Source organism: Nanorana parkeri, unplaced genomic scaffold (genome assembly GCF_000935625.1).
Source record: "Nanorana parkeri isolate BGI_ZX_2015 unplaced genomic scaffold, ASM93562v1 scaffold183, whole genome shotgun sequence".
Classification (NCBI taxonomy): Eukaryota; Metazoa; Chordata; class Amphibia; order Anura; family Dicroglossidae; genus Nanorana; species Nanorana parkeri.
Genome location: NW_017306451.1, coordinates 640,699 through 663,236, shown reverse-complemented (window position 1 = coordinate 663,236; position 22,538 = coordinate 640,699). Strand labels below are relative to the sequence as shown.

The following is a 22,538-nucleotide window of genomic DNA, read 5'->3' as shown; positions in this document are numbered from 1 at the left end:
TATATATATATATATATTTTAGTGTGTATGTATATACCCTGTTTGTGAATATAGGACATATCGTTTGAAGTGGTCTCATTTCCCTCTAGTGCTTGTGTTTTGTTACCACCAAGAGAGAGTTAAAAAGAATTTAGGACATATCGCAGCTTAAACGAATTGAAGGTCTAACTGGGACACAATTATCTGCTCCAGGGCAACCATTTGAGCAGACAAATTGGGATATTGTTTTGTCTGACTTCTTCTGTTCTAAAACTTTCTGATGGAGGGGGCTAAGATAATAGAGAAGCATGCAGAGGACATCATTCTCGCTCATTCATAAGAATGGGGCCAAGGAGTTTATTTTTTTCTTCTCCTGCTAGCCTAAGGAACCTCCATTACTGTTTCCCACCAGAAAAGCTTTCAGGATTTTTGCATTACCAGACATCATTCCAGTAGAACATCTGCTTTTGTCTGGAGGAATTCTTCTGCTTTTTGTTATAGTGGACATTCAGGACAGCTTGAGAGAAGAAAGTAGCCTGGAACTGGAAATAGGTCAGTGATTTTAAGTGCTTTTATTCTAAATATGATCAGGTTTATTCTGACAACCCCATTGACCTGACACATTCCACATTTTCACTTTGTCATTCAACTTGCATATTCTGACAACCATGTCTCACTGCACCTGCTCTGTCCTAATTATGATCTACTCTGATCACGGGGAACTAAGTATATTGCACCTTGGTACAAGTGCCAGCAGAGTTCCACCAATGGCAGTTTCCTGTTGTCATCCCATAATAAGTTGATATTGTTGAGGCTGGAGAGAGGGCTGTTAGGAAATCTTAAAGTGTATTTCTATTTTTGCTGTTTGAGTAAAGCCCACTCTATGTTTTATGTTCCTATTTACACATCATACCTTAAAATAAATACAAAAATGTCTTGCCTTTCTTGATGTCTTTTTGCAGCAGGGCTATGGGTAGACTGCAGGCCATTATTAACAATCTCAAAGGGAAAATGTAGAGAATCACAATGGGGACAGACTCGGTATACAATGCAGAATGCAAGCCTCAAGATCTTTAACCATTTGTTAGGACAGACAATTCTCAAATCTAGTTTACAACTGACAATGAAGATCTGCCAGCACAGTAGAGACAGGGTTATATATGGAAAACATTAGTCCATTTCCACCTTTTGTAAGTGATTAGCATTTATTGCGATAATGTGTAGGTGCAATGATTTATATATGTGCACATTTAATGACTCACATTGCAGGCTTTCTTCATTTTTTTTTTTTTTTTTTAAATTAAGTTTCTATTAGGCCTGAAGCCTAGAAATTCTAAATTTTCTTCACAGGAAATTCAGTCTGACTTCGGGGTCTGATATAGAGTAGGCTGTAAACAGCTCTTCCCCTCCTTGTTATTTATTGTAACACGATCACTAAACACCAGCTCTGCCTTATCACACAATACACTGTCCGGGGAGGGTTGTCACTATGAACACTAAAGAATGGGGGGGATGGAGGGCTCACTATACTATACACACATTACTTGCAAAGCAGAGAGGTGGCCATTTCCATGAGGTTATGAAGAGGAAAGCTAACAAAAAAAGTAAGTTTCTGTGTTCATATACATCAACTGTATATGCCTGCTTCATGTGAACTCCGTGTACATTGCTGGTATATGGTTTGTTTTTTTCCCAAGTACCTCGGCAAAGGTGGGCTTCAATTCCCCAGTCCCCTTCTAAACATCAGTTTTGGGGGTTATGAGGGCTTGGTCACACCATGTCCAGGCCAGAACAGTTTGTTCCCAGACCAAAAAAAGCATGCCAATGTATCCCTATGGTATTTCCTTGCTCTGTTCACACCAGTGCAGTTCGTTCAGACAAAAACAATACTGCTTGTCTCATTTTCTCTGGTCTAGAATGCACTGGAATTGCATACAAACGCACTGGACTGCGTCTGTAAGCCCATTTTAATCGAAAACCAAAAATTGCGGCAAAACACAATGCACTACGTTGCAGATCTGTTCCGGAAAATGGTGTATACCTGGCCTAAGAACAGAGCAAGTAATATGTAAGCAGCAATTTGTATATACTTCATTTTAAGTTAGCTATGTGAATGTGAAAATGCAAGTAAAAAGTAGGTGTTATTGCAATTTAGCTGTAAAAGTGGAAACTCGCTTTAACCCCTTGCCGTCCGCCCATCGTAAAAATACGGGCGGACGGTGGATCATTCCCGGCGGGTGGACGTACATGTACGTGATTTTTGTTTTCTGCTTGTGTGCGCCGAAACCCGCCGGGAAGGTGAGCAGCTGCTACCGGCCGATCGCTTGCATAACCTCGCATGGCGGCAACTCCCCCCATCATTGTCCTTGCAGGTTATTCCGGGCAACGCTGTCCCCCCTGAGAACGCCGGCTGCGCGTCGGGTGCGCCTACGTGCAAAAACAACGAATACGCCCCACTTGTTACATATTGCCCCAACGGTCACAGTGAGAGCAATAATTCTAGGCCCATTAATCACTGATTACACTAAACTGATGAGTGGTAAAAGCTTTTAAAGCGTTGCCTATGGCCAATTTTAGGCATGGTAGTTTTTTGCGATTTTGTAGGCGCACACAATTTTAAAGCTTGACATGTATGTTGTCTATTTACCTGACGTGACCCCGTCTTTTATATTTTACCAAAAATTGGGTAATAAATGTTTTATAACATAACGTAGGTAAAACAGGTTTTTAAAAAAAATTTCCGGTACTTTTTTTATTATATAGTAAAACATAAAACCCCCAGTGGTGATTAAATACCACCAACAGAAAGCTCCATCTGTCGCCAAAAAATGGTATAAAATTCATTTCAGTACAGCGTTGTATGACGGAATAAACGTCAATCAAAGTACCGCAGCGCTGAATACTGAAAAATGGCCTAGACAGGAAAGGGGGTTTAACACCCCGGTCAGCAAGTGGTTAAAGTATATGTAATCCTTAACAATGAACTTCTCTTACTTGCTCCCTTTTTTAAAATTGTTTTCTTACAAGTGCAAAAATACCTGTTGATCCAGCCAGAAATCCAGTGCTGTCCTGTGCACTCTGCAGTTTTATCTCAGGCATTGTTATCATCACTGCCCAGTTCACCTCTGTCAATTACAGAACACCCTTCCCCATGTTATTCATATACGGAGAGGGGGAGGTGTTCTGTAGTCATGATGCTGATTTTCCATAGATACAGTACAGATAGGTAGCATTGTCACCCCAGGACAGGAATTGTGTTATTACCAATATCACCAGGTGAAAATAAAGGTAAGGGGGTTTGAAAAGAAAAAACATCTAAGGGGCTGTTAAGCTACAATATATTTACATTTCTCTTCTCGGGTTTAGATTTGATGCAGCTACACTCTAAGTTGTATATCCAGCTCAAACTTTTTTTCAATTTAATTTTTAATACTGTGGGAGTCTGTCACGTTTTTATTTTTGTCTGGGATTCTTATTGCTGTTGAGAAGATGGTCCATTCCTGTCATGTTCGCAAAGGACAGAAAGTGAGGGTAAATCTCCAACAGGGATACAGACAGCAAAAAAAAAAACACTTTTTCTTAGTAGAGAAGGGGAAGGCTAGAACCCCAGTCAATTTTGTTTTTATTTTTGTCTGTCTGTTCCCACTGCAGATTTTCCCTAACTTCCTATTTGGTGATAACATTGTCCTAAAAACAGAAAGGGAAGATAAATCTATCCAATAATATATTTATAAAAATTAACTGCCAATAAGCAAACTAACAGCTATGAGGCACTAGAATATACACCCACTGTGAGTGTGTATACATGAAAAATGAATGATGAATAACTAAATGTTTAGTTAATCAGGATAAATCTATCCGACCATACGTCAGATAGCAATAAAAACTTACCAAGGGGTCCTCTCCCTCCTCTTTCCTTTATCCCAAACTAAAAAAAAAAAAAGGGTTTTACTCTAACAGTGTGTGGTGGGGGATCGACAAATTGATACTCTGATCCTGCATGTTCTTCAGCCAGAGATGTTTGATTGTTACTGCAGTGATTGGCAGTGCAACAGAAGAAAAGGTAAGTATGCTATGTTTTCTTTGTCTTTTTTCTTTATTTGGATTTTGTTTGAAACACTTGAAGTAGACTCGTAGTGAGAGAGGAACAGTAAAGCATGAACATTGTGCTGCACTGCCAAACAGGAAGTATAGCCAGCATAAATGGCAACCACCAGAGGTATGATGAACCATACACGGAAACCATTATTTTAAACCTTTACACGTTGTGATAAAATAATTTCAAGTTAGCTGATAATGTTCACGTGTATACCTAAAACCTTTGGAAAGGCTGTGTATTACCTTTTAAGAGGGAAAGCTTAAACCTTCTCACATTGTTATGTCTCACCCCAGGTGACACATGATATATGGACATCGTGTACTCGGGTTTCCTCTTTCCACTATCTCATTATACAAAGCTATTAATAAGATGGGAGGAGGACAAAGTGCACCCATAGGCCTGAGATACCAGTATGGGTTCTCGCCACCCTTGAAGGTTAATTCGCCCACACACTTAATAGGTGCTTGAGAACTAGGGCCTACTTTTTTGTTAGACTGTTTAACTCTGTATTCCTCCTGTGTTGAGTTTTTTGTTGACTCTTTACCACATATCATTCTGATGGTACCTTGTGTAGACGGTAAATATGTTAGTCTCATCGGCCAGTTTTGTTTTTTTTTCTTTTTCTGCTTCATGGATTAGCACAATGTTTTCCCTGGGTGAATTACATCCAGCTTTGAACATTGCTTACTACATTACTCGTGTCATCGCTCTCTTTGTTTCCTTCTGGAGTGAAGCGTTTATTAAACACTTGATCAGACAGCTATAGAACAGTCATCAATAATGCAGCAGACACATCATTAAGTGTGCAAAGCAATATGACACCAGGATACACATGGAATTGGAATCACTTTATGTCCAAAGTGCACTGAAGACAGTGACCTGTGCTATGGGTATTACCTGAAAACCTGTTTTTAAATAATGCATTGAGTATCTTCTCCAAGTTTTGTTTTATCATATAACATGGTAACATCTGAACTAGCCTACAATCTCATCAACAGTTTCTACAGAAGTGCATTAAAAAAAATCCCTTGAGAGGACATGTCTTCAGGTGTTTTAAAACATAGGCACTTGTGTCTGAGTTCGTAAAGCTCAACTTCTGTCGAGTCTTTTGCTTTTTTGTTTTTTACAGTGTGAGAATTATTTTATTACCTTCTATGCCGTGGGGATTTAACGTTTCTTCCTGTCCCACTGACAGTAGTTGACTAGTACAGGAAGTGATGTGATATCTCTCTGATGGGGATAGACACTGCAACCAAAGCAGTGGAGAAGGGTTCGAACATCTGCCAGGTTTCTATCGCTCTTTATATTCCTGTCCTGTGACACCAGCATCATCCCATTTCTTGTCTTGGTGTCACCAGGATAAGATGGGAAGGTGCATGTCCTTAATGAGGACACAGAAGGCAATCAAAAAGTGATGGAAGCGTAAAATTAAGGGGCATAAATGGCAGAAATATTCTCCTAAAGTGCCTTCATTTTTAGATTTGCACATGTTTGTATGTATAGTCGGATTTGTTTAACTAGTTATGTGGTATGATAATACTGCTGTATGTTCGGTGGGGTTTGGAAGAATTCAGAATCCTGGCATGCAGAATCCTCTTCTGACTTGCCTGCAGCATTACAAGCTCTGAGCGAATCCTGCGTATGTGCCCTTGTTCGAGAGATAGTTGGTCTTCCACTCTTTGCTTGGAATTTTTTGTACATGGTGCTTGTTCTGTAACTTCCCCTGTGTGATCTGCATTGATTCTTTCACCACTTCCAAACCGTCTTTTGCTTTCCGCTGTTCCAAACCGTCCTTTGCCTTTGTCAAGGCTATTCCTCCATCAGGTTGCGTTCTTGATGTCATTAATGCAGCTTTCAAAAAAAAAGCACAAAAAAAAGGTTTCCCATGCTCACAGGGCAGACAATTCCAGCTGTCTTTGGGGACTGACTTGACTATTCACCCCTTTTGTCAGTCTCTTGGAGTGCACGGGCATCCCTGCCCACTCTGAGCTGAAGGAGGCCTCGGGGACCCCAGGACTATTTTTTCCATTTTCACGTCTATCAGTTGGGGGACCTCTACAGGCAACCGTGTACCTGTTGCTGTCCGAGAGGAATCATTTGTTTTATTCACACCTCATTAGATACTGCTTTAGGATGTCCCAATAGTCAGTGATTCACGATCTCAGCTGTGTCCTTCAATGAATGGAAGAGAAAATAGGTTTTTTTTCTGTACTTTCTTTGCTTTTCTTGAAGAACACAGCACCCACCCCTCTGGTTATTATTTCCAGTTGTTGCATTTTGTACTGCTTTGTCACTAACTGAGCTGCTTCTAGCAGATAGGGGTTTGTCCACCAGTAGGACAGCCCCTAGGCTGTGTTCTTGTGCCTAGTGTCCTACTTCTACGGGTGGCGCTATAACCTTGTCATCAGAGATTCAAGATCTCCGCTGCATCCTTTAATAAACTCAGTAAAAAGGATTTTTACAGTGAGTATCAAAAAAATCCTTTTTTATATAAGGGAAACCTATAAAAATAAGTCTTTATTGATTTACACCTTAATATGATATTTATTGTGGTCTTAAAAAGGTCACCTTCTAACTACATTATTATCCCGCTCCAGTGGGTGTCCTTTGCCTCTGCCATGCACTGAAAATGACATCTGGTCTGTCTGAAACTGCTGTTGCCTGCACTTTTATTCCTCTTCTGTATGACTGTCGTGTATTTGTCTACAAAGATTGAAAAAGGATCAGGACTCTTTTTGCCTCATGTAGAAGTGCATACTGTATACACAGTGCCTGTGTTTTTATTTGAATAACAGTGCTGTTGTGCTTTTGTAGTGTCCCTGAAATAGAAATTTAGTGAGGGCCAGCATTTCAATGAAGTTTAGCAAAGATTTACCGCAGAGAAATTGTCATGCAAATCTGACGTTTTGGGGGCCCCTCTCAAAGCAAAATGTAATTTTGAGAAAAGGGTCCTTTGTCATCAGGTATGCATGACCACTACTCTGAAGTAATCATTGTTAAATTTAATTCGTGTCCTGCCCTGTCTTCAGTTGTACTTTGACAGCACTTCTGGTTGCTGTGCACCCATCTTGCATAGTGAGGCGCAGAATACGTGCGGAATGGTTACACACATACTGTGACATTTCACATACATAATTTAATAATAGTCTTTCTGACTCACTTGAAAGATACTTTGTTAATCAAAATCATTTATTTAATGACTTTTTTTAATGTCTACTTTTTGTTTTATTAAGTTAATTTAATGTGACTCTTTAGCTGTAACAAGCTGAGCTGTCAAAAGAGTTGAGCTAACAAAGTGTATTTTTAGGCAAAACCTTTTTTACGTTTTGGATAGAGTAGGAAAAGGATGGACTTTCTGTCAAGTTTTTATTGCTGTCTGAGTTTGGGGAGATTCACCAATTTCTTTGTGACCATTGTCATTGAAACAGAAAATGAGAGCAATGCAAATGTTTTTAGTTGTCCCCAGAACAAGAGGTAAGGAAAAATCTTCTTGTTCCTATAGCTCTCTAAGAGGGAAATTCTCCTCAATTTGGGAGATTTCCATTAAATTTGTGTTGTATCACTGGGACAGGAAGTGAAGTTTCCACAGTGGTACACAGAAAGCCAAAAAATAACAAGGTCAGGGGCTTGAACCTTTCCTTACCCCATCCAAAAATCGGCTATATTTCCACTTCAACTGCAGTTGCATTTCCATAGAACTGCAAGTTCAGTACCAATCTACCGACCTCATCCTCGGTCCCATCTGGCTGCTAGACCAGTCCCCACAGCCTCTTCTCTGGGCTCCAGCAGTCTAAAGATTCATGACATCATTAGGTCTGCAAGGGTTAATTTGACAACAAAAAAAACTGAGTTGTTCTGTAATAGTTAATTTGTTTTGGTGCCACTGACCCAGAATAAGCATGTAGATTAGAAATTCTGACTTTCCTTTAACCCCTTCCTGACGACTGAATAATTCCGTCACAATCTTTCAGTAAGTTAAAGCGCTGGTCCATGGAGGGACCAGGGCTCATGTTGTCAATACTGTTGCTGGGCCACTCGGTGTCCGAGGCAGACCCTCAACAGCAAATGAGGGGGTCCCAACACTGTGATATCTAATCGCAGTGATTACAGTACTGTTACAGCCACTGATCCCTCTTGCAGCTCACTGTGTTGTAGAGCTGCAAGCTGGATCAGTGTGTTACAACAGTGATACAAAGTATCCCTGATGAGAATACAGTGTCTCCTCAGAATACTAAGTATCAAAAGTCCCTGTAATTAATTAAAAAAATTAACCCTTTAGTGCCCGCTAGTTTAAAAAAAAACATTTTTAAAAGGTGGAACCATGGAAATTATGGTTAAACAAACACGTAGCAAAATTGGCAAAATTGCTCCATGCTCCAGGTAATCCTAGCATGTGCATTCAGAATGAGCAGGAGGTGATGAGTGTAGTAATAGGGAGGGGGGCAGGAGAGAGGGTGAAGTACAGTTGTGTGAAAAAGTGTTGGCCCCCTTCCTGGTTTTTCATTGTTTTGCACGTTTGTCACACTTTAATGTTTCAGATCATCAAACAAATTGAAATATTAGTCAAAGATAACAAAAGTAAACACAACATGCAGTTTTTAAAGGAAGGTTTTTATTAAGGGAAAACAAAATCCAAACCCATATGGCCCTGTGTGAAAAAGATTTTGCCCCCTAAACCTAATAACTGGTTGGGCCACCCTTAGCAGCAAGAACTGCAATCAAGCATTTGTGATAACTTGCAATGAGTCTGTTACAGCGTTGTGCAGGAATTTTGGTCCACTCATCTTTGCAGAATTGTTGTAATTCAGCCACATTGGAAGGTTTTCGAGCATGAACCACCTTTTTAAGGTCATGCCACAGCATCTCAATAGGATTCAGGTCAGGACTTTGACTTGGCCACTCCAAAGTCTTCATTTTGTTTTTCTTCAGCCACAGAGGTGGACTTGCTGGTGTGTTTTGGATCATTGTCCTGCTGCAGAACCCAAGTCCGCTTCAGCTTAAGGTCACAAACAGATGGCCGCACATTATCCTTCAGGATTTTTTGGTAGACAGCAGATTTCATGGTTTCATTTATCACAGCAAGTCTTCCAGTCCTGAAGCAGCAAAACAGCCCCAGACCATCACACTACCACCACCATATATTACTGTTGGTATGATGTTCTTTTTATGATATGCGGTGTTACTCTTACGCCAGATGTAATGGGACACACACCTTCCAAATAGTTCAATTTTTGTCTCGTCAGTCCACAGAGTATTTTCCCAAAAGTCTTGGGGATCATCAAGATGTTTCTGGCATAACAGAGACGAGCTTTTATGTTCTTTTTGCTCCGCAGCGGTTTTTGTCTTGAAACTCTGCCATGCAGGCCATTTTTGCCCAGTCTCTTTCTTATGGTGGAGTCATGAACACTGAACTGAACTGAGGCAAGTGAGGTCTGCAGTTCTTTGGATGTTGTTGTGGGGTCTTTTGTGACCTCTTGGATGAGTCGTCACTGCGCTCTTGGGGTAATTTTGGTTGGCCGCCTACTCCTGGGAAGGTTCACCACTGTTCCATGTTTTCACCATTTCTGGATAATGGCTCTCACTGTGGTTCGCTGGAGTCCCAAAGCTTTAGAAATGGCTTTATAACCTTTTCCAGACGATAGATCTCAATTACTTTCTCATTTGTTCCTGGATTTCTTTGGATCTCGGCATGATGTGTAGCTTTTGAGGATCTTTTGGTCTACTTCACTTTGTCAGTCAAGTCTTATTTAAGGAATTTCTTGATTGCGAACAGGTGTGGCAGTAATCAGGCCTGGGTGTGGCTAGAGAAATTGAACTCAGGTGTGATAAACCAGAGTTAAGTTATGTTTTAACATGGGGGTGCAAACACTTTTTCACACAGGGCCAAAAAATCATGAAGGATAATGTGCGGCCATCTGTTTGTGACCTCAAGCTGAAGCGAACTTGGGTTCTGCAGCAGGACAATGATCCAAAACACACCAGCAAGTCCACCTCTGTGGCTGAAGAAAAACAAAATGAAAACTTTGGAGTGGCCAAGTCAAAGTCCTGACCTGAATCCTATTGAGATGCAGTGGCATGACCTTAAAAAGGTGGTTCATGATCGAAAACCTTCCAATGTGGCTGAATTACAACAATTCTGCAAAGATGAGTGGACCAAAATTCCTGCACAGCGCTGTAACAGACTTATTGCAAGTTATCGCAAACGCTTGATTGCAGTTCTTGCTGCTAAGGGTGGCCCAACCAGTTATTAGGTTTAGGGGGTAAACACTTTTTCACACAGGGCCATGTGGGTTTGGATTTTGTTTTCCCTTAATAATAAAAACCTTCCTTTAAAAACTGCATGTTGTGTCTACTTTTGTTATCTTTGACTAATATTTCAATTTGTTTGATGATCTGAAACATTAAAGTGTGACAAACGTGCAAAACAATGAAAAATCAGGAAGGGGGCCAACACTTTTTCACACAACTGTATATAATCTGAGGGGTGGAGAGGGGGGGTAAAGGAAATAGAGTTTAAGAAGAGAAGCCACAATGGTAGGAAGCGTATGTGCAGAGTGGAGAGTAGAAATCAGATTTTAAAACAGAGCGCTGTGGATGGGGAAAACAGGATTACCTGCAGTCTGTCAGGAGCACTGCTGCTATATAATTGTGCCTGCTTCAAGTGCCTTTTTTAAAGTGCATTATCCATACACTTATTATAACATAGACCCTTTGTATAACATGGACATTGCAAAGTGCCTATGCCCCCTGGAAAATGTGCCTGCCCCCATAAGTACATCTAAATTGATAGGACTATGGGGAGGATACTAATTAATGGTTTTAATATTAACAGAATTCACGTTATTTTCTTCTTTTATTCCAGTTTTAACCTTTATAAAATGTGTCTTTATCAGGAGGAAAAGGAGAAACGTCGTCTGGAGCTGTTGGAAAGAAAAAAGGAAAGCCAGCGAATGCTAGATGAGGAAGATGCCAAGCTAAAGAGTAAACAGGCAAAACCCATACCTCCTGCTAAAGTGACCAGAGCTCAAATAGAAGAAACGCTGAAGAAAGATGAAACCCAGAAAGGTTATAGTTGCATATAGTAGACAGAGGTGATCTAGTTTCCCATTCAAACTGTGTAAGACTAATTGATAATTTATTTCTAGAAAATGATGAAAAGCCCAAGACTCACTTAGAAATGCCGTTGGAAGAAAATATAAACCGTCGTATATTGGAGGAAGGTGAAGTGGAAGCACGTTCTGTAGAGGAGGCCATTGCTGCACTAAGGTAGTAATATACAAATTCATTGTTATGCTGGCTTTCCTTACCTGTCTTTAGTGATAGGCTGTGTAGTAAACTGGCCTATGGCTGTGGTTTCAATGATGTTTCTCTCTCTTGAAGCAGAAATTTTCAAGCACGAGTGACTAACTGCATTTCAGTCTTATGCCCTTCCAGGCACTTTTACAGACTTGTTTTGTGACTGCAATCTTTGTAGCCATATAAAATAATATATAATACACATTACATAGAGAGTGATTTGATCTTGTTTTTTATGTTTTTTTTTTTGTTTTTGTTTTTTAAAGAGAAATGGTGGTTTATGATCAGTTTTATTTAATTTGCTTTAAGTTTTTAAACTGACCACCCAATGTATGCCCAATAATGAGATTTGTGATGCATGATACACAGGTATGCATTACTGCTCAGTCAGACAATATTGAGGCTGGATGTCGCAACAAGCCCGCTGACGCAAAGGATGGCAACGGGCTATTGTGGCAGTGTGATTAGGTATTGTTCCCTGAAGAGAGGAAATATTGAAAGTATGCTGGGTTAATTCATAAAACTTCCACTCAGCCATTCACTGGGCAAATGCCTTTCACATAGTATTTCTGCCACTAGATGGAACCGAGGAGCATAGGATATTTTCTATGCTCCTCAGCCCCATCTCATGGCGAGAATACCATGCAAACGACATGAGGGCATGAGGCTGGGTGGATGTTTTATAAATGAACCCCTAAATGTTACTAGGACTGATTGTTAGTGGAGACGGCCTATACATTGGTCGTGGAGTTATGGGGTATTAAGGCAGAGCAGGAACTAATCAGACTGTGAGGGAAGAGAAAAGGGGCAGAATGGTGGACATACAGTACATAGACTTTAGATGTTAGAGAAGGCAAAATGGTAACTTATTTACTAATCAAGACAGCAGATAGAGGGAAGGGAGGAGTGACATTGACCAAGGAACATTGGAAGAGGAAAAGTAGAAGATGACTGGGATTTTATTTTCCTGGAGTTTAGGAAGTTTCACAGATTGTTTTATGCAGTAATGTGCTCTGCCTCTTATGCAAATGTAGGAGCATAATGACATACATACAAGCTTATCAGAGAGGCTTCTTTTTTTATCACAGGTTATAATTAACTGAGTTGTATCTTTAGAATGAAAGGGGAAGTATTTTATTAGAGGAAAGCTGCATTTTCAGTCATGGTTGCCCATGGGGTTTCATTATCCTACTATTAAGTGACCCTTACCCTAGGTCTTGAAGGCCCTCTAAGGGCCATAACATAGGTGATTGACTGAAATTCAGCTCCCATGATCACTAGTGGCAGTCGCCACATTGCTGCTAATTCTCTGTCTGCAGTGAGGCACAGCGATGGTGCTATGTATCTCTTGTTCAGGTAACTAGGGAAAAGCTCCATAGGATAGTTTAGGTTGAGATACACTAGTAACTAGCATGCATAAAGAAAACAATGTCCACAGTTGCTGACTCTTGTGGTAATTTTGTGAAAATCTGTGTCCTAATAGGATGCTGTGGGAAAGTGTAGGTGGAGGTAGGCAACACATCACATGTGTTTCTGTTGCAGCATACCGGTAGGGAATTCACTGGTCAAGGTAATCGGCAGTGTAAGAAAGCAAGCCTGCCGCAAACTACAATTCAGTAAAACTGAGAAGTGGTATTTGATAGCAATGTATACAATTTTGCATACTAAATTTCCTTTTTCCCAGCCGACAACACAAGAGGGTTGTGTTTTAAACATGTGAATGATAAAGCACAGACGTAGAAAGAGAATAGCTACAGGGTCAATACATATATGTCAAGGCTGGAGAGCTGCTAGGGTGACAAGAATGAGCGGCATCCTGCAACAGAGTGACTAAAGCATAGTGGTGTATAAATACTGCAAAGACTCATTATACTGTGTATCCTTGGCAGTAACATGCATGCCATTTACTGCAGGCAATTATTCTGTTTCAAATAGAAGTACTTCAGAATATGTCTGCTGTCATATAGTGCAACACTTTTTAGACTTTTTGCCACAGAAATATCAGAAATAAATTTTGCAGGTTATGTATTTTAAAGGAAAGTAATATCCTTGCAATTGTTACTGTATCGAAATCCAGGTTCTGTTTGCAACATATGGCCACCTTGAAATTGGGTGTGATTGTTTTACCTGGTCACATTAAACCTATGGTCTTTAAAATCATTGTTCCTTGTATGGACAGCGTACATGAAACATTTTCCGCTAAGACAGTGCTTTCTCTCTCCTTTTGATAAGTCGCTTTGTCTTAGCGCAAAACGTGCCGGAACTATATCCTGCTGCCTTTTAATAGAAGAATATTTGATTTCACCCCATTGTGCATTATCCTTTCATGTATAAAGTATGATATGTTCCAGTGAGAATAAGCTGGTACCAGTACCTGGGGCGTGCTGTGGAGTAGGGGACATCCTTTAAGCCCTTGGTTCTCAACTGGTGGGTCGTGACCCAAAAGTGGGTCACGACCCCATCTTCAGTGGGTCACCGCATGCCTTCCACTTTTCTAGGTGAGAGGCTCCCCAGCCTCCACCTAGTGCAGCACTGTCAGTTCTCACGCCAAGTAGCCATTCAAAATATGCTGCCCGGTGCTGATTGTCAGCTTGAGGTGGGGTGGACTAGGGCTATGGATCTCCATCCCATACGTGCATTGCTTACAGCTCCCTCACGTGTCCTGTAGCGAAGCGACATCACATTCTGCCTCCCGACACCTCTACAGGGCACACAAGGGAGCTGTGCAGGCAATGCACATATGGATGGAGCTCAATCACGGCACAGAAGCCCAGGCTGAGGATCCACTCCAGTTCTCGTAAGATAGGAAGTCTGGGTGGATCTTAAAAAAAGAAGAAAAATTTACCTTTTTTTGGACTGTGTACGTGTTTGAGAATGTCTGTGAGTGCGCGAGATTGTGTTTGTGGTTGTGTGTGTCTGTCAATGTTTGAGGGCCCATTCATATTAGTACAGTGCGTTAATCGCATTGTTTCACGCAATCGCACCTACCGCGCATTCTGGTGTGGCATTCATTTCAATGGCACCCCAAACGCACCTCCCACCCACAGTTCGATTTGCCCGGACCGGAACACGCGGTACCGCAATGCCGTACGTTCCATTGCTGTGTGACTTGGGTCATGACTTAATGACCAAGGACAAATGTGGGTCCTGAGGTTGCACAGGTTGAGAACCACTGCTCTAAGCGGTATCCATCACAGAAATGACAAAATTATTGTAATCTGTACTTGCTGATTTAGAACTTGTGGTTAGCAACTTGCTTCTCTTATTTGGAGCCCAGGCAACCCAGGTGGCACAGCAAATAACATTAAAAGAGAACTAAAGCTAAACCTGTTTTTGGCTTTAGTCCTCTTTTGGGTCAAATTAATACATTTGGTAATGTCCTCCTGTGATCCAAAGTCAGCATCATTCTAGGGGGTCACGGCCCACTATTTGCTGACAGCGCAGAGCTGTGCTGCAGCTGGGAAGGAGCCCAACAATCCACCCCGCTGCCTGATTAACAGTTGACTCTGCCTCTTTAGAGCCAGACCCAGCTATGCTCACCCTCTTCCTGTCTACCCCTCCAGTGAGCACTGGCGGAACAGAGATGGGAAGGGGAATCCCTGCGGGGAGCAGTGACTGACAATCACCACTCTCTGCAGGGAGAAGACCATGAGTTGAGTGATCAGCGGTTTGTGATCACTCAGCTCTCGATCTTTGGACACCTGCAGTGTCACACACCGGCTTTAAGCATTGGGAAAAGTACATTTTAGTCTCCCAATATTTCTCCTTTATATAAAAATGTGACAAACCTTGCTATGCATAATTGTGCAGACAATCATCTATCCTCGTTGGCTGCCAGTCCAGCTCAGATGCTTTCCATTCTTAACATTGGGTAAGAACATTGGCTGCCAGTCCATGCCTCGCATTCTTAGCAATGGGTAACAAACTGGGGCAATTGGCTGACGTGCTACATGCTAACCACAAGAGTAACTACTAATTACGACTACTAGCAGCATCCGCTGTAGATCTGCTATGCTGCTGTCATCAGTCTGATTCTCTGAGAACACAATAGTCTACAAACTGGACCTGAACTATACGTGCCACCAGAATGTTCTCCTTTTTCCACCAACTACCTAGGAGGTTAATTTGATGGCAAGAATGTATTGATCATAAACATATTTTGGCTAAAGCTGCTTATCACAGAGTTAATTTGATGCACAGCATTAACATTTTCAGTGTGTTTGCAAATCATTGGTGAAATCAAAGATATGTAAAAAGCAGAGCAGGCTAGGATTATAGTGGTGTCATCTATATAGTAAACATGGGAACTGCCATTGCTGACCTCCTTTGGTAAATGCTAGTAGCCTAGCTGTCTATGGTTTGTGAAATGCAGACTAGTAAGGACACAGTTCAGTATGATAAAATCTGAGTATATGTTTCTGGTCAGTGACTCAGAGTAACTTCAACTAAACTTTCCAAAGCGCTATCATCAGTAGCTGAATGTTTCACAAGTGTAGCCTGAGAAGGTCATTACAATCATTTTCCAACGTCTCCTGAAAGCTAGCAGCTTTTAAAGTACATAGGGAAATCTGGTACATGCATAAAGCAAAAGAACAGAGCGCCCTCCTGGCCTCAAGTATATTATTTATTCATAAAGATTAAAAAGGTCTTCACAAACATATGTTGATATTCCACAATTGGACAGACAGAGCACAGTTTATGTGCATCTCATACAAAGGCTCTGATAACAGGGGTATGGACCCAGGAATGCATTAGCCTTACCAGACACCACTAGATGCTGTTTTGTATGAGATGCGAATAAGCTGTTCTCTGTCAGTCTTTTCTTGTTTTATGCAGTGACTCAAAGCACAATAGAGGGAGTGATGGAATAAGAGCTAGGCAAGTAGCATTTTCTGAAATACAGGTTAATCACGGAAGCCTCTATGTTAACTCGCATGTTTACTGTATGTACAACACACAGTTCAATACCAACCATCTGATTGTCTGTACCCTGCAAATTCAACTATTTTTGCATCGCATACATTTGATTGGTTGCTACGGGGTGGCACAGTCCCAACCCAGAGGGTTTGTTTTTTTAAGACCGTTTGATAAAGAAGACCAATGGGGGCTAAAAATGAAACCTGGCATGGGCATATACAGCTGATATGGATGAGTTATCAGTGTTCCAGCTCTAGTTGTGCAGTTCCAGTAACTAATCTCGAGCTTTCCCAGATCATAGGTTAAGGAAAAAAAAATGTGATTATGTTCTTGGCCTCTATAGGATAGCTTTCTGAATGTATTCTTCAATTTCTGCCATCATACTCAGTGAGCAATGTTCTGTTATTTTTGTGACCCACATTAAAAATGATGTAGGTGGGTTGTGGCTGAATGTATAGCAGAGGTTGTCAAAAATTTACAATGGCTTCACAGCGCTGACAGCAGGCTCTATGCATGCTTGCAACAAGCACTTCCACTTGTATATAATGTGACAGTTTTGCCACAGACTGTAACTGGGAGATTTTGTGACATAAATAGAAAGTGTTACGGTGCCCATACACCTTGCGATTATCGTACGATAATCGCGGGAAATCCAGCGATTGTACGATAATCGCAAGGTGTATGGAAGGCATGCAACCGTTTTTACTGTACGGTCACACTTCTTTTGTCGAACCAGCATGCTAGAAAACTCGCCGAGAATCGTACGATTGTCGGCGGGTTTCTAGCCTGCTCGTTCAACAACTGCGGAACGGGCCGGTGTGCGCACGCTCACACTGCCCGTTCAGCATTGCAGTAATCGGAAGCCCGCCCCTCAGCGGGGCGGGCTTTCGATGATCGCAAGTACAATCTGCCTGTCCAAGATGGTCAGATCGTACGAGCTTTTAATCAGCTTACGACCATCGCAAGACAAAAGTCTTGTGATGGTTGTAAGGTGTATGGGCACCTTTAGTGTGAGACTTTCATATCAGAATGTTTAATATTTGAAAGGGTAACATTTTTGGTTTTGTTCTCATTTTAAACCATAGAACACAATCCACGCTATGCTAATAGTACCTTTCAGGCTTTTACTATCAAGGTCTTGATACTCTGTTGAATGTCGGTATTAAACAGAGTAGTGTAATCCACCTATTACTAAAAATTCACCTTGGGTAATATGCAGTTCTCAGCTTTTCCAGTGTTTCCTTCAGAAAACTACAGGACAGCTAAGTATGTTAAGCTCCACTGCATATCCTTTACAGCCACAAGCCAAATGTCTCCAGAAATACTACAAGCAAAAAAAACTGTCCATTCAGCTGCTCTCTCCACGACAGCTAATAGACCAGCGATGGTACAGGGTGCAGTCGCTCCTCATCCTGGTCTGTCTAGATAGGGATCTTGAGTGGAAGCTAGAGGCTGCTGCATTCCAGCTGAATCAGTCAAAATTCGATCCATGGGTGGCCCTGCTTGCACCACCAGACTCAACAAAAGTCTCTTTTTCCTGTCTACTTTTGTTGAAGGAGCTGGGTGGCAAAGCACCCTTCGGTGCTCAGCAGGGACTGCAGCCAATGGGTAACGGCTGTCAGAATACAATAGCTAGTAGGGACGATTCCTCCATCTACACCTTTCGTGTGAATGGGGGAATCAAGTGATTTTCTTTTTTTACATGGACAGCTTAAGTAGAGAAAACACAGAGGTACAGACTCTAAAGTAGCAAAATAACTATGTTTATTTTTACATATACTCGAAAAATGTAGCATTCGCATCTGAAGTGAAGCAGTCGGACCTGGGTCTCACCACCTCAGGTTCTTTTAGGGGGACAAAAATCAGATTCTATAATGTACTGTGGCTTCAGTTATATACTGTGAAGGAGATTTAGCAAAACTGGAGCAGACAAAATCTGGAGCAGTTGTGCATGGCAACCAATCGGCTTCTATCTTTCATTTTTAAATCTTAACTGAACAAACTGAACAGAGAATCTGATTGGTTGTCGTGGACAACTGCTCCAGATTCTGCCTGCTCCAGTTTTGATAAATTCCTCCAATAGTGTTTATCTAGACTGTAAACTATGCCATTGGCATATCTGTTGCTTTTTAAAAACCACACCATCATTGGAGCTAGCAGGTTAGCAGAGGTATTCAAAACTTTAATAAAAATCTGCAGCTATTTTCATTCCCATAGTTTGAAGACAATCTGTCAGATCAGCTCTTGGCAATTAAACCTGGGGCTCTGAAAGGTTGCCATTGCCCAGGTCCTAGAAGCAACACTAGTTCTGGGCAAATCAGACCACTCTAGCGCCACAATACAGTGTTATGTTGCCCTGGAACTTGCACTGCTTCTGGGAATTGTGCTTTGGCAAACTCCAGCACTAAAAGGGAGCCTTGGATTTGGATAGTAACAGTTTTTTCAACAAGGTTCCCTAAACTAGCCTAATATAATAACCTGTCACAAAAAATTTTGAGCAAAGCACCCACTTATAAAGATGAAACTGAATATTTACCTCTCCTGTTGCCCCTTCCTGCTGAATACCATTCCTATTTGGAGGCATGGTCCCCTGAAAAAACCTCCTGCAGTGTTTGATTTCCTGGGTCCCCTGCAGGTTTCACTGGTTCTTTCTGCTGACCTCTACATCACTGCAGCACACAGTAGTGACATCATTACTGAGGTTAGCAGGAGGAGCCAGTGAGAGCTGTGAGATTCATATTACCCAAAGTGTCGGTTTCCCTGCAGACAAAGCTTTTCCAAGAACTTTGACTTGCTTGATAGTGTCTCTTTAGCTGAGCTTCACATAAATCTAATCTTTTTTTCTCTCCTGCAGTGTTGGCAAGGAGCTTGACCGCCACCCTGAGCGTCGTATGAAAGCTGCCTTTGCAGCCTATGAGGAACAAAACTTGCCACGCCTTAAACAAGAAAATCCTAATATGAGGTTATCCCAGCTAAAACAACTTTTGAAGAAGGAATGGATGAAGTCTCCTGAGAACCCTTTGAACCAGCAGCATGCCGCCTACAATGTTTAATAAATGGTCCTAACTGAGAGCTGTAACTTTTCAACTCCTACTCCACATTTTCATTGAGAGGACCATAGCTGGACAAACCTCTCTGGTCAGTCAGAGTAAATGTACGGCTTGTAGGATGCCTTCTGGTCCAGTGGGAAAACATTAGTGCGTGCTGGGGAATGGGTAAGGATATCCAAAATACCATAGCATACACTCTGGAAAAACAAAGGTAAAACGTATAAAAAGAGAGCGTGCCAAATGGTGGACTGGTGAAGAAAGCAAAAAACTGAATAGGAATTTAAGTTGGTAAAATAGCTTTTGACTTTTTTTAAAAATGCTTCGCAATGTTACTTTATTTAATGGCAGGCAGCCATTGGCACCAAAAGAGTAAAAGGAACCAGAGTTATCATTGGCACGTAAAAGCAAAATGAAATAAAAAAAAAAAAGTATTGTATCTGTTTTATTAAACTTCTACTAAATAAACCCGAAAGTAGAATACCGTATAAAACAGTATAGCCACATTGTGTCATAGTTGATTAGTATTATTCTTTCAAACTGTCATGTCATTCCACTTTTTTCTTTTGTAGAAACAATGGAAGTGTGACTAGATCAGCTTTTTTTTTTCCTCTGTTAGCAATGAAAAGTAAGTGGTTAGTACATGACATGGAATTCCTGGATCAAGTCAGCTGTTTATATGACTACATGGTGAATGTTATTCATCAGGGGAATTCCACCCTCTCTACATTACGAGGAATATGGGAGAAATACTTCATAAAGGCTCTCCCCCACAATTTTTATGTTGCAGAGTTTCCCTAAAATAAACATGTTCAACAATATGAGTGTGGTCTTTCCCAACATTTGAAGTGGTTGAGGTCTCTACTGTTCAGCAGCAGGTTCTGGTTTTATTTTTAATATTCCATTACCTTCCAGTATCCCATCTACTAACACCATATACGCTATATTGCCAAAAGTTTTTCGGACACCCCTCCAAATCATTGCATTCAGGTGTTCCAGTCACCTCCATGGCCACAGGTGTATAAAATCAAGCACCTAGGAATGCAGCAAATTTCAGGTGTTCCAATCACCTCCATGGCCACAGGTGTATGAAATCGAGCACCTAGGCATGCAGACTGCTTCTACAAACATTTGTGATAGAATGGGTCGCTCACAGGAGCTCAGTGACTTCAAGCGTGGTACCGTGATAGGTTGCCACCTGTGCAATAAGTCCATCCCTGAAATTTCCTTGCTACTAAATATTCCACGGTCAACTGTTAGTGGTATTATAACAAAGTGGAAGCAACTGGGAACAACAGCAACTCAGCCACAAAGTGGTAGGCCACGTAAAATGACAGAGCGGGGTCAGGAAGCTGTTACTGTAGGGACACTGCCAGAGAAGAGGTGAGAACCATATCGGGGAAGTTTCACTGTCATGTGAGTTAACATTAATCAGTTTGCTTCTCTTTTGTTTTGTGACTTGCTGTGCTGGCTGAAAACACCAGACACTGGAGAAATGATGTTAAGTAATGCATTGTGTAATACACTTTCATAGAAAGAATCTTCTGCAACATTATCAGGGTTACTCACAAAAGGGTGAAGAGTTTGGAGAAGACAGGAGAAGTAAACAATCTAGACCAAAATAGCTGATTTGGAAAGAATCTCCAATTCGGCTCACTTACCAGTTCAGCTATGTTGTCCTAGATTGTTCACTTCTCCTAAGGCCCCATTCACACTGAGCGACATGAAAATCGCGCGATTTCATATGAGCGATATTGAGCGACTTGTCCCTATTGGCCTGTATGCAATCAGGAGCAAAATCGCTCACAAAAAGGGTCATGTAGGAGCGACAAGCTACCAGCGACGAGCTACAAGCGATATTGAGCGACGAGATGTGAACAGCTCCATTGAAATGGATTGGAGAAGCTACATAGAGCGATATCGCGTGGAAATATGAGCGATATCGCTGCAAAAATCGCTCAGTGTGAATGGGGCCTAACTCTTCACCATTTTGTGAATAACCTTGTTAGTATATTTTCTTTCTCACCCTTTTGTGAATAAGCCTGTATGTTTTCCACATACTGGCTGAACAAAGGTCTAAATATTAAATGACAAAGTAGAGAAGGTAAAAATCATTACAAATCCTTACTAACTGTCTTACTGTCTTACTTAACTGGGAGAAATACGAAGCTACCTTTGCTAGAAAATACGTTATTTGGCTGATGTAATGATCAATATAATGATCCTCTCCATCTGCTGGTCATTACTTGCTACTGCAACTCAGGTCTCTGCAGTAGCCCCACTGCAAGGGTTAGGATTAAAGCAGAACTCTGCGGAACATTAAAGTCCAAGTCCACCTTAAACTCATTTTTTTACTTATGGGTGGACACTGGCGGGATGATTTACTTGGGGATTCAACACCTCTCAGTTTCCATATCTGCCTCCTTTAGCTGTGTAGTCTCCTTCCTCCATTTTGAAAGGCCCTAATGTCAATAGCGGAAATCCATTACTGGTAATGAGCTCCTTCAGAATGGTTGTAAATGTTGGTGAACCCAGGGGTAGACACACAGAGGGGAATTTATCAAAACTGGAGCAGCTGTAGATGGCAACCAATCAGCTTCTCTTTCATTTTCAAATCTTAACTGAACAAAATGAAGAGAGAAGCTGATTGGCTGCCATAGGGCAACTACTCCAGATTTTGCCCACTCCAGTTTTGATAAATTCCCCCCACAGTGTTCTCCAGACATTTAAGGAGTAGGTAGTAAATCTGCATCTAATTATATTTCAAACACAACTTTTGTGCGGTCTGTCCATTTAAGAGATACGTTGAACAAGATAAAAATCACAAAGTGTGTATTAGTATTAAGTGAACAAAACACAACTGAGAGGTGAGAAAGCAAAAGGATTCGGATGACTCTGAATATCACTATGACACTGAACCACCGATAGAGCCCTATGTTTTCCATCATCATGCAGCTCAGCAGCAGTATCTTAATACGTTATTCATACGTAACTCATTGTGTCACGTGTTAGTGTGCATAGTCATAAGGCAGCCAATTAACTTGTTTAGGACATCACAATGGACCTAAAAAAATCAAACCTGCACCATTTTTGCAAGCCCAGTGCACCACAACGCACAGTAGGGTGTTGCTCTTTGTTGTGGTGCTCTCACTGCAATGCAGGCGTGTTGAATGTCTGCTGGTTTAGTGCATTAGGGTGCC

The 22,538-nt window shown here is 41.3% G+C and overlaps 1 protein-coding gene across 3 annotated transcripts in view; it reads left to right on the top strand.

Moving 5' to 3' along the window:
- CCDC124 (coiled-coil domain containing 124) overlaps positions 1–19,826 on the top strand; it is a 33,201-nt gene extending 13,375 nt beyond the window's left edge. For all 3 annotated transcript variants that reach the window (XM_018555078.1, XM_018555079.1, XM_018555080.1), the window contains exons 3-5: positions 10,972–11,143; positions 11,224–11,344; positions 19,146–19,826. In XM_018555078.1, coding sequence (XP_018410580.1) covers positions 10,972–11,143; positions 11,224–11,344; positions 19,146–19,344 — 492 coding nt within the window. In that variant the 3' untranslated portion in view covers positions 19,345–19,826. The remainder of the gene's footprint in view (positions 1–10,971; positions 11,144–11,223; positions 11,345–19,145) is intronic.
- The last annotated feature ends 2,712 nt before the right edge of the window (positions 19,827–22,538 follow it).